The 12,559-nt window shown below is 40.6% G+C and overlaps 1 protein-coding gene across 1 annotated transcript in view; it reads left to right on the top strand.

The window, feature by feature from the left end:
- Positions 1-6,834, top strand: part of TASP1 (taspase, threonine aspartase, 1) — a 310,532-nt gene extending 303,698 nt beyond the window's left edge. The window contains exon 13 of the mRNA XM_006894750.1: positions 6,742-6,834. Coding sequence (XP_006894812.1) covers positions 6,742-6,834 — 93 coding nt within the window. The remainder of the gene's footprint in view (positions 1-6,741) is intronic.
- The last annotated feature ends 5,725 nt before the right edge of the window (positions 6,835-12,559 follow it).

Here is a 12,559-nt window from a genome sequence, read left to right as displayed (position 1 = left end):
CAAATTGTCTTTTGAACTTTGAATGCAGCATCATCCATCTTCTGTTTTTCATTTCCAGGAGAGTATACCACATGATTGTCTGACTCCAGCTGGCCATTGCAAGTCCATCTCATCTCACTAATGCCTCGAATGTCAGAGCTAACACATTTCATTTGATTTTTCATAACTTATCATTTTCCAACATTCATACTTTGTACATTCCATTTTCCAACTAGTAAAGTATCTTTGTAGCTGTTTCACCTGATTTTTATTGACTTGCAATCTGGGCTCTCCCTCTAATACTAAAATTATTGACATTCTTATATTTTTCATGGGGTTTTCAGAAGCCTGCTATTTAATTTGATGTCCAGTCCTGCTTTCTAGTCTGTCTTAATCTGAGGAGCTCTACTGAAACCTGTCCACCAGGGGTGATCCTTTTGGCATTTGATGTACTGGTAGCCTACATTTCAGCATCACAGCATCTGCAAGTTACCTCAGTACAGCAACCTGACAGACAAGTGCTGTGCTAATAAGAATGATGCTAAACAAGCAAATATATAAGTACTTAAGCTATGAAGTAGATAGTCAAATACAGCTCATTCCCCCACTACAACAAACTAACATAATTACTATACCTCTAACAACAAGTCAGGCATATGACTGTCAGGTTACTGGATCCAGTTGAGGTGTGGAGCTCTGGGTGAGTGTTGAAGCATTCTGGCTGAGATTCATGACTGGCACAGTGGGATAACATTCTGGATGTGGATCTTAAGGTCAAGGTGGTACCTTGGTTGGATTTTCAATGCATGTGTGCCATACAAGGCTGATTTCTGGCCTGATCTTCCTCTAAATGTTAAGAGGCTGAACGAGTAAGAGTGGTGGTCTTCAGAAGGCTTACTTCCAGGCCAGTCTTGCCTTAAACCTCAGAGGCAGCCAAGGAGCACAGGTGGTATTGTTTATTTCCATTTTATTGACTAAGCAAACGGTTGAACAGTCTAAATTGTAACAAATTATGGATAAAATTGAGAAAAATGAGAATTCTAGAATGCTAAATTGTAACCAGTTGAAACCATTCATGGACAAGGAAAAGTCATTCAAACAGCACAAGAGAGTATAACATGGTTTAAAATCAGGAAAAGTGTGGGCTGTAGTTTTCCCCATTCCTATTCTGTTTGTACCAAATGACTGGAAGAGATCCATATTTATTCTCATTCACAAAAAAGGTGATCTAGCAAAGTGTGAAAATTATTGAACAATATCATTACTATCACACACAAGCAAGATTAAGATAAGATTATCTAAATGATTAAATCTTAATTAAGATTAGGATGAGAAGATCATCCAAAAATGACAGGAACAGTCTATCAACAAAGAACTGTTCAGAAGTACAAGCAGGGTTTAGAAGAGACTGTGGCACGGGGGACATCATTGCCAGCATTGATGGAGCTTGGCTAAAAGCACAGCATACCAGAGTTTCTATCTGTGTTTCATTGACTATACATAGGCATTTGGCTGTGTGGATCACAAGAAATTGTGACTAACTTTGAGAAGAATGGAAATTCTAGAATATCTGATTGTGCTCATGCAAAACCTATACTTAGACTAGAAAGCAGTTGTCTGAACAGATCTAGGAAGCACTGCAGGTTCAAAATCAGCATTGGAATGTGTTAGGTGCATCCTGTCTTCATGCTTTTTCAGTCTGTATGCAGAACAGATCATTTGGAAGTCTGGACTCTATAAAAAAGAATGTATCATAAGGATTGGAAGAAGACTCATCAATAAGATGACATAACCTTGCTTTCCAAAACTAAAGAAAACCTGAAGCATTTGCTGCAGAAGGTCGAGGACTGCAGTCTTCAGTATGGACTGCATCTCAACATCAAGAAAACCAAGATTCTCGCCACTGGGCCAATTGGTAACATCATGTTAGATGGAGAAAAGTCCTTGTTCCTTGGAGGCAAGGACTTTGAAGCTCCATCTCACAAACTTTGGTAATATTGGCAGGAGGAACTAGTGCTTAGAGAAGGGTGGAGGGTCAGTACAGGAAACGAAGACATTGGATGAGATGGGCTGACACAGTGACTGTGGTAGTGGGGGCAGGTGTGTCAGAGACAGTGAGATTGGCTCAAGATAGGGCAGGATTCAGAGCTATTGTTCATAGAGTCGCTGTGAATCGTAGTCAGCTCAGCAATACATAACCACAGCCGCAACATTCAGTTTGTATACTGAGTACATAATCAGAGAAACTGAACCATGTAAAGAAGAACATGACTTCAGAATTTAAGGAACTCTCACCAACAACCTTCAATATGTAGATGAACTACCCCTTACTAATGAAACTCAAGGACTGAAACCCACAGTATGAATTACACTTCAATATGAAGAAAACAAAAATCCTCAGAACTGGACCAATAAGCAGTGCAATGACAAGTGGAGTTAAGATTGAAATTGTCAGTATTTTCATTTTAACTTGGATCTGCAGTCTACATCCATGATAGCAGTGGTGAAGAAATAAAATTATTTGCATTGGGCAAATCTACCATAAAGGACCCCCTTTTTTTAAAAAAGATGAGATTTTTGTTGTAAGTTTATAAAGAACTTGTATTTCCATTCATTCATTGTTACACATTTTCTTCCATGCTCTCCCCCAGCCCCCAGTGCACTTTTTTCTTTGGAAAAAAGATCTTTCATTGTTATAGAGGATTACCCTACCCCACCTCAGACCACTTTACTATGCAGCTCTTATTCTGGACTCTTGTCATACCAGTAATACCTTATCATATATTCCTTTTATACAGTTCTCTCCTTATCTGTTTCAATGCCATGTACTTTATTTAAACTGCTAAAGAGCAAGGATGTCACTTTGAGGACTACGTTGTACCTAATCCAAGCTGTGGTAGTTCAAGTCATTTCATAAGGATGTAAAAGTGCAATGGATAAGGAAAAATGATGAAGAATGAATGCCTTTGACATGTGGTGTCAGCAAAGAATATTGAATCTACCATGGACTGCCAGAAGAGCGAACAGTCAAGGAAGAAGTCCAACTAGGACACTCCTCTGAGGCAGAGGTGGTGAGATCTTATCTCTCATAGTTTGTCTGTGTTATTGGGAGAGGCCAGTCCCAGGGAAAAGAGATCATTTTTGGTAAAGTGCAAGGTCCCTTTGAAAGAGGAAGATCCTTCACCAAGATGATTGAGCAGTCGGTTCTGCAGAGGTGTGACTGTGAGGATGGAGTGTGATATGTCCATTGTAATAGCTTCCTCACTAGTTAGAGCTGACCTGATGACAACTAACAACAGGAAGAGTTTTTTTTTTTAATATATAAGTATTTTGCCTAAGTGTTGTTAATAGCACTAAACCATACTCACTTTCTCCACTCCTATTTTCTTATCCCAGCTGCTTCTTTGATACCTTGTGACTTTACTCCATTTTTTCCATGCATCACTTGGTGGGATGTCGTGGAATGTTGGAGAGTAAGGGAGTACCTTTGGCCAGGACTGGTCGCCTGAGCTCCAGACAGGTGCAAGCCTCCCAGCGGCCTTTAATGCGGGGTAGAGAAAGCTCGCCACCTGGGAAGATGGCTACCGCGTCTGTTGAGCCGGGAGTGATCCCCACGAGGCTATTCTCCTGACCAATCCACATGTCCTACGTCTATAAGCCCACCCTATCCTGTTTTCCTATGTGTATAAGTGCAGTGCTTATCCCAATAAAACTGAGCTAGATTGACTCTGATCCTCGTCCGGAGTGGTGTATCCTCCTTTGTAATTACCCCTGTTAAGTTGCCGGTGAACTGACAGCGACAGTGGGGATATTTGGGGGGTGATTATAGTGATAAATCTGGGTTGGCTGGCTGTGTTTTGTAGATTTCTCAGGATTGCCGTCAGGCCTCCACAGCCATAAGACAGGAATTTCTTCCTTCTATTTCTGGTTCAGTCTCTTGTTAAATAGAAAATCAATTGCTTTAAGACCAGCATGATGAAGACATCATGGACATCTTATGGAAAATAATTAGTCTCTCCTTGATTTATTTTTTAATGATTAATTTATTCCCTCTGAGAAAAATGGGAATACCAGAACACTTGATAGTGCTAATGAGAAACCTGTACTTGGACCAAGAGGCAGTTGTCAGAACAGAGCAAGGAAACACTGCATGGTTCATGATTGGGAAGGACATACACCAGGGATGTGTCCTGTCTCCATACCTTTTCATCCTGTATGAAGAACAGATTATCCGGGAGACTGGGCTCTATGAGGAGAAATATGGGGTCAAGATTGGTGGAAGATCTATCAACAATTTGTGATATGCAGATGATACAACGCTGCTTGCTGAAACTGAGGAGGACCAGAAGCACTTGCTGCAGAGAGTCAAGGACTGCAGCCTCCAATATGGATTGAGGCTCAATGTCAAGAAGACAAAGATTCTCACCACTGGACCAATTGGCAGCATCAGGATGGATGGTGAAGAGATTGAGATTGTTCACAGCTTTAGTTTGCTTGGCTCCACAGTCAACACTCTCGACACCAACAGCCAGGAAATTAGAAAACGTATTGCGATGGGGAAGTCTGCTGTTAGGGACCTCTCCAAAGTACTGACGAGCAATGCTGTCTCTTTGGAGACTAAGGTGCATCTGATACAGGCCATGGTCTTTGCTATCACTTGTTATACATCAGAGAGTTGGACAATGACTAAGGAGGATAGAAGGAGAATTGATGCCTTTAAACTGTGGAGCTGGAGAAGAGTATTGAGAATACCATGGACTGCTAGGAAAACAAACAGATTCATCCTGGAAAGGGTCAAACCCAGCTGCTCCTTGGAGGCAAGGATTCTAAGGCTCCATCTAACATAATTTGGACATGTTGCAAGGAGGGACAGGTCCTTGGAGAGGGACATCATGCTTGGGAGGGTGGAGGGACAGCACAGAAGGGGAAGGCCCCCTATGAGGTGGATTGATTCAGTGATTGCGGTAATCAGGGTGGGTGTATTGGAGACGGTGTGATTGGCAAAGGACAGAGCAGAGTTTAGGGATGTTGTACATAGGGTTGCTATGAGTCGCAAGCAACTCAATGGCACAGAACAAAAACAACAACAATTTATTCCCTATACCCTGGACCGCCAGAACTGCTAGGAGTTCCTTTTATGTTCTCCTTGAAAGGGGAGGCTATCAAAACAACTATGAGATATCATCTCACCCCAGTAAGACTAGCAAAATTTAACAAGAGCAGCAAACATCAAATGCTGGCGATGTTGCGGAGAAACTGGAACCCTTAATCACTGTTGGTAGGAGTGTAAAATGGTGCAACCACTATGGAAGGCTGTATGGTGCTTCATCAAAAAGTTGCAAATAGAAATACCATTGTCTGACCCAACAATTCCATTACTGGGAATGTACCCTAAAGAAACCATAACTGCCACCTAGGCAGATACATGCACAACCATGTTCATTGTGACTTTGTTCACAATAGCAGAGAGTTGGAAACAACCTAAGTGGCCATCAACAAATGAATAGAGAAGTTGTGGTATAGTCACACAATGGAATACTATGCTGCATTGAAAAACAAGGAACTCATGCAATATTATTCAAAATGGGTGACCTTGGAGGACATTATGCTGAGTGAGGTATCTCAGTCACAAAAGGACAAAGGGGACTGAGGACTGACATGGGGGTTGGGGTGAGACTGAGAAAAATTGCATAATTTTTGTATACTGCATTGAGACAGATGAGGGAGAGAACTGTAAAAGCTATATATGATTGGGTATTATGGTTGTGACAAAAGTCCAGAATGAAGGTTACATAGTGGAGTGTACTCAGAGCGGAGGGGGGTATTTATACCAAAGAAAGAATTTTTCTTTACTTTTCGAAGAGAAGAGCAAACTGGGGGGAGGGGTGGGCAGGAAGAAAAATGCAACAATGAATGAATGGAAATCCAAAATCTCTGAAAACATTTATTAAAATTAATAAAATTTATTTTTTTTAAAAAAGGGGAGGCTAGGGATTGGTAATAAATTATTGACTTTCCTCATGAGGTACTCAGTGGGCAAATCTTTAAATCAATTTGATCAGGAAATCCAGTGCTGTTGATGAGAATTGGATACCTCTGTGAGGCTGCTTATGAGGGTCTGCCTCACGAGGTACTTCCTAGTAGCCCCTCCCCCTTGTTGTCATAGAGAGCTGTTCAGGATTATGTAGGAATCAACCATTTCTTTTTACTTTTATTTTCTGTCTTTACTGCAGAGCTATTTTCATGACTGAAAAGGATACGAGTACAAAACTTCTTCAACTAGTACTTTGCCAGTGTTTTAAAAGCTCTACTTTTTTTTTTTTTCTCTTGTTTGTTTTCTTTCTTTAGGTTAGTAGATTGTCTGAATCTTTGTAAGGTCCTTCAGTCCTTGAAGGAAAAAGAATTAGTGGTATAAATACTGATCAGATATTCTTAATTTCCCCTAAATCTTTATAGTATGTATATTTTATTTGTTTCCATATGTTGTCACTGAAACATGTAATGTTCCGATGATGCATAAGTAGGAAGTTCTGTGCTGGTCATCTTTTTCTCCCATTGCTAACAGTGTCTGGTGCTGTAGGTGCTCTGTAATGGGATCTTTTGATTCCTAATGGTCATCAATATCACGGCTCTTGTACGACCAGAGGCAAAGTGAAGCTTTCGTGCATGGGCCTTTCCTCCATTTTCATTGGATGTGGGCACCATGGGGCTGGCGGAGTGCAGTCAGTTCCTCTAACATTCTCCATGTCTCTCTCTCCACAGACCCACATTTCCAGGCTCCCTCTGGGTGCGGTGGCAGGACAGTCCGTAGCAATCGAAGGTGGGGTGTGCCGCCTGGATAGCCCAGTGAACTGAGTCTTCAGGTCGAGCAGGAAACATCTGAGAAGCATTCCAGAACCTCGGTTTTCTGGGCCTTTTAACCGAAGTTGGATGTTTCATCTTCCTCCTTCTGGGATTCCTCATACAACCTCATGCACCATTCGAGGCACAAGTGCTGCTGTAGCTAGCTTTTAGTTATGTGTGTGAGCTTGACTGAAAGTGAGAGAGAGAGAATGAGAATGTGTGTGTGTGTGTGTGTGTGTGTGTGTGTGTGTACTCAATTCTTCCTTAAAAAATAGTAACTTCTCTGTATTGTGTAAACTAAAACAGAAATGATTAAATCTTCTTCAAAATGTGTGCTTTAACTGTTTACAAAGTAAAACTTAAAAGTTTCAGGAAATAATTTTAATTTCATAAAGAGGTGCCAACTGTTGTTGATTTGTCTGAAATGAAGAGTCAATCTGCCTGTTTAAATGGTTTGACAGTGGTACTGTAGCATATAATAATCTTAATAAGTAATGACGTGTTTTTATTTGTTAACCAGTTTAAGTGGAGCCTGTGGTAGCTTAAACTGTGGTCCTCATACCTCATATGGGGCGTTTTTCAGTAACAAAGAATGGTTTCAGTGAAACAATCTAGAAGAGAATTGAGGTCAGACCTTTTAAAATAATAGTACTATTGATAAAATTTGTACTTTCCCCCTCTAGCTCTTCTAAACTTCAACACTGCATAGCCTCAAGCTATAAGTTCTATATTATGAAAGAGTATTTGAGAAGAACAGTAATGCAGAGTCTTGAATTTGTGTACAGTGGAATATGATTTACAATGTAACACTGTAAATAAGAAGGCAAAGTCTATGGAAAAATTCAATATTATCTTTGTTCCTTGTTTAAATATATATTTTAACATAAAGGCACAAAAATAAAAGAAGCATATTACCGGGAATAGTGTGTGACTTTCAAAAAATTGCCTAGAGTGAAAGGTTTTATTTGTTTGTTGGCTTACTTGTTTGTGTATGACGACTTCTAGAATATACCCTTCTATTTTGATTGGTCAGTATCTAATCTTACCCTTGACATTAGAAGATGAAAGTCAAATTTAATAAGTGATACAGTGGTCACTGGAGAGACCTCTGACATTTCTATTGCAATTTGAATTGTAAATATAGAATTATTCACAATAGCAGGAACATGGAAACAGTCCAGATGCCCATGAACAAATGACTAGATTGAGAAAGTATGGTCCATACACATGATGGAATACTAAGCAGCACTCAGGAGCAATGAAGTACTGTGTAACAGGGGCGAGGCTTGAGAACATTGTACTGAGTGAACTAACTCAGTGTCGTAAGGATAAATACTGCTTAAGACAATTACTGTAAAAATAGAAGGATGACTAGTAAGATGTGTATAAATGTTGAGAGGGGGTAGGGGAGTGAGCAGTGGGCCTAAGGGGGGATTGCCGCGTTCCGAACCCACCCGCGGGATGAAAAGAACGCACACGACACTGGGATTCGCTGCAGCTGAAAGCTTCTTTATTGTGGTAAAATGGCGGCCGCGGCGTGCACTTCCTCCTCCCAGCCCCTTATATACCCTTTACCTCGGTAGCTTCTATGCTTAATTTCTATTGGCCTATAACTTCCTATTCCTATTGGTCTATAACTACTTATTCCTATTGGTCTATACTTACTTATTCCTGTTGGTCTATACTTAACTCTAACTCTCCAATCAATTTTTGTCACAATTGCCATTGCCATTGATGCTTCCTGACACGTCAGCACCTGCAGCTCCTGCAGGGGATGGGGATTCACAGAGTCACAGTTTGGTGGGTGGAGGGAGTGAGTTAAAGAATTAAGAAAATTCAATGGGGATATGAAAGAAAGAAAGAAGTAATAGTGGGTGTAGATAAAAAAAATTAATAAGAGAATGATCTTATGAAACAATGAATTAAACACCAAAATTTTTAAAAAATATTATTTTTTTAAAGTGTCTCTAAACTTTGTTAAAATAAATGATAATTCATTTTTAAAAATTGTTTATATCCCACATATAGAAAAGAAAGAGACTTTTTCCTTCCACAGAAGAAAGAGAATTTTAAAATTACTATTTAGAAAGAGAAAGAATAAGATAGCTTTCCTTTGAAAAATTATAGTGGCAACTAAAAACAAAATGGCTTCACCTGATAAATAGCAAATGTTGTATTTCATGATTCTGAAGCACATAAAAGAAATAAGACTTTCCTTTTGATATATAAGAGGTAGTTATCAAGAAGCTGCTAAAGATAGACTTGCTCAGGAGGAAGAAGCTCTGTGCACCATATAATCATGGCTCTGGGCAGTACCTGATAAAGCCCCAGAAGAAATTACACGCTTGGCATCGATGTATGGCCAAATTATAAAGGAAAGACAACCAAAATGGAGTGGGGGTAAATATGAATGATTTGGGAGTTGCTGATTTATATTCCTCATACAGGCAATTACATTTGTCTCAGTGTGTTCTCGTAGACAGATCGGTGCCATGGTATCTGTTTCTCATTCTTAATGAGGCTGAGAACTTCATAAGAGATGGACTGGCTGGTGGGGAGCCTTCAGCTTCAAAAGCTTTCGAAGACCTGTTACCTGTTGGCAGGGTTTTTTCAGGAACTGGACTCAATCATGTAAAACTATCAGGACACTTTGGAGTCTGAAAATCATCTGACCTGCTTCCCCAGGAATGCCATTTCTTTCATCTTTTGTCTCCAACTCCATTTATATTTACAAGTTTGGACTTGTTAAAGGCTTGCTTTGTGAAAAAGTTTGAAAACTGGTCACTACGAAAGAGCACAGCCTCTCCAAGAACAGAATATCAAACATAATTCTCCAGTTCTCTAAATATTGTTGTTAATTTAAGGAATATTGGAACTATTAAGGGGGAAAAGTGATCTTCAGAATTTTCAAATTTAAAAAATGTCACTTCATTCTAATAAGATCAGCTATTAAAGAACAGGTCCCAGAACTGTAGAAAACCAACATCATATAACAGTGAAGTAGAAAAGGTCGGTTCCTGTCCGTTGCTGTCAAGTCAGCTCTGACCCGGGGTCACCTGTGTGCGGAGTGGGCTGCTCTGGTAGCGTTTTCAAGATTGTGGCCTTTCAGAAGCAGATTGCATGTCCAATCTTCGTAGTTAACTCTGAGTGGGGTCAGATCAGCAGCTTTTCTGTTAGTGGTCCACCGCTTAACTCAGAACCTAATAATACATTGGACTCATTCTCTAGCTCAACACTAAGTATCTGAAGCTGTACTTCAAAGTGCCCCTTTAAAGAATGATTCTAAAAGGCATGATGATGTTTGACACATAAAAGAAGTGGTCTCTTTATTGTTACGGCCTGAGCGTTGGCTGTTCAGTTCCCTTGACTATAATTAGGCCTGCTCCGGCTGCTTCCTAAAGGCTCGAGTTCTTGCCCTGGGCTTGGCGAGGAGGTTGAAAGCATAACGGACTTCACCTTCCAGGACTCCTGTACCTGGGCTGATTGGCAGGAGCTGCCCTCCTCCACCATTTGTCCTCTGCCCTCTGCCCTGCTCCCTGCCTTCAGTGGACCTGCCATGGCAGGTCGTCCTTTCTCTTCTTTTAAAGAGTTCCAGTGGCACAGTCTGCAGGCAACTGCACTGCTAATCCAGACAGAGCCTGCACCCTTTGGCGGCTTGAATCCACCAGCAACTCCGATGGAGAAAGATGGGCAATCTCCTCCTGTAAGATTCACAGCCTCTGAACCCCAGTGAAGGGTCATCTGCGAACTGGTTCTCGCTTTTGGCAATGTATTAAGAGTTTTCATTTTCTCATCCTTTAATTAACTGACTTCTGAATGTGAGCTTGAATTCGATATTAACATTTGTTAGAATTGGGCGCAGGGTGCATGTACGCAAGGCTCAGTGCTGGTCTGTGGTCAGAGTAAATTCTGGTTTGTGGATCTGGGCATTTTCCTGTTCAAAAGCTTTTTTGCAGATTTCCAAGTTTTCCCTTTTTTACCATAGTCAAAGGAGGGGAAAAGATGATTTTAAAAACCTCTGCAATTTGAAATCTTCAAACTTGAGATTGTGCTTCATTTTTGTGGAAAGGTTTTTTGGTTTTTTTTCCCTCTCTATGTTGTCAAGATTATTGTGAAATCAATATAACAGCCCAAAACCCAGAAAATAGTAAGGAAAAGTATTTGAACTCATGATTGCACCCCTCTAGAGTAGTAGTCTAGAGCGCTGTAGCTTATAACCTTGCAGGGTTTTTTTTATTTGCATGAGGGTATACAAGTCATTGGTTTTTTCATTTAACCAGTCATGGACATTTGTTTTATGAAGTTAATTGCCATTAATGACTAATTCATTAATTACACGTCTAATGAACAAGCCATGGTCTTTTTAATTAACTTGCTATACATCTAAACGTTGAGCAATGAATAAGGATGACAGAAAAAGAATTGATGACTTTGAATTGTAATGTTGGAGAAGAGTACTGAATATTCCATGGCCTGCCAAAAAAAAAAACAATCAAATATGTCTAGGCAGAGGAGCAACTTGGGTGTTCTTTAGAGACAAGGTTGGTGAGACTTCTCTCACATGCTTTGGCTATGTTGTCAGGACTAGCCAGTTCTTGGAAAGGACATCATGCTGGGAAAGGTGGAAGGTCAGGGTAGAGAGGAAGACCCTCAGTCGGCTGGGTTGACACGGTGACCTTAACAGTGGACTTGAGAATATCGGAGACAAGGAAGACAGCACGGGATAGGGCAGGGTTCAGATCTGTGAGGTCGCTTTGAGTTGTAGGCAACTCCTTGGCTCTTAACAATAACATGACCCCATCATTGTGTATTGCCTTTCCCTTCACACACCGTACCTGTTTGTTTTCTTATTTTGCTCCCTTCACCCTCCCTTTCCAAACTTGTTCACCTTCCATGATTGATTCTGTGTGGAAGTTTAACATATATTTTCAGTGTTTTTAACACACACAAAAGAGTTAGTGTGAACATACAGTCTCAGAAGCTTCAGTTTACTTGTCATACTGTCATGAAGAGCTGTCTATACATTTATCTGGTTGCTGCTTCCCCTACAGTGTTGGCTCAGCCTAATGATATACAAGACTTCAATTTTGATCCTGCAGCTGTTTTGTCACTGCACATGACAAGCCACAATCGCCAGGCAATCAACTCTCCCTAGAAGTCCCACAAGTTGATCTCAGCTTCTCTGGTCTTTGAAAACTAAACAAAACCCCACCTTTCCCTCCCCCCTTCATATTATCCCATTTAATATTAACCAAGCACAAAGCCTGCGTTGAAGTGTAAATGGGGTATTTCACTACCTCCTCTTGCTTAAGAAAATTTTGATTGTGTTTTATACTGTTTTCCAAAGATTTCCCGCAGAAAGTAAGCTTCTGTTACCTCCTGTTCGAATAGATGTAATACTACACTTCGTATTGACTGTCTTCCCTTCCCTGTAATTTTTGTGTTTCTTGGAATCGCCTCCCACATAAACGACTTACTCTCCTTGTCTGAGAGTTGACTCTAGAGGATTCAAACCAAAGACACGATTTCTTCCATACATTCTTGGCCATGAGACTGTTGAGTCTTCTGTATACCCTTTCCTCAGTGGAGTTGTTGTTGTTGTTGTTGTTATGTGCCGTCGAGTCGCCTGCGACTCATAGTGACCTATGTACAACAGCCCTAAACTCCGCTCTGTCCTGTGCCAATCGCACTGTCTCTGACACTCCCATCCCAATTATCCCAGTCACTGAATCAATCC

The sequence above is a fragment of the Elephantulus edwardii genome, unplaced genomic scaffold (assembly GCF_000299155.1).
Source record: "Elephantulus edwardii isolate Elephantulus edwardi_28Jun2011 unplaced genomic scaffold, EleEdw1.0 scaffold00150, whole genome shotgun sequence".
In the NCBI taxonomy this organism is placed as follows: Eukaryota; Metazoa; Chordata; class Mammalia; order Macroscelidea; family Macroscelididae; genus Elephantulus; species Elephantulus edwardii.
This window is presented reverse-complemented; position numbering and strand designations above follow the sequence as displayed.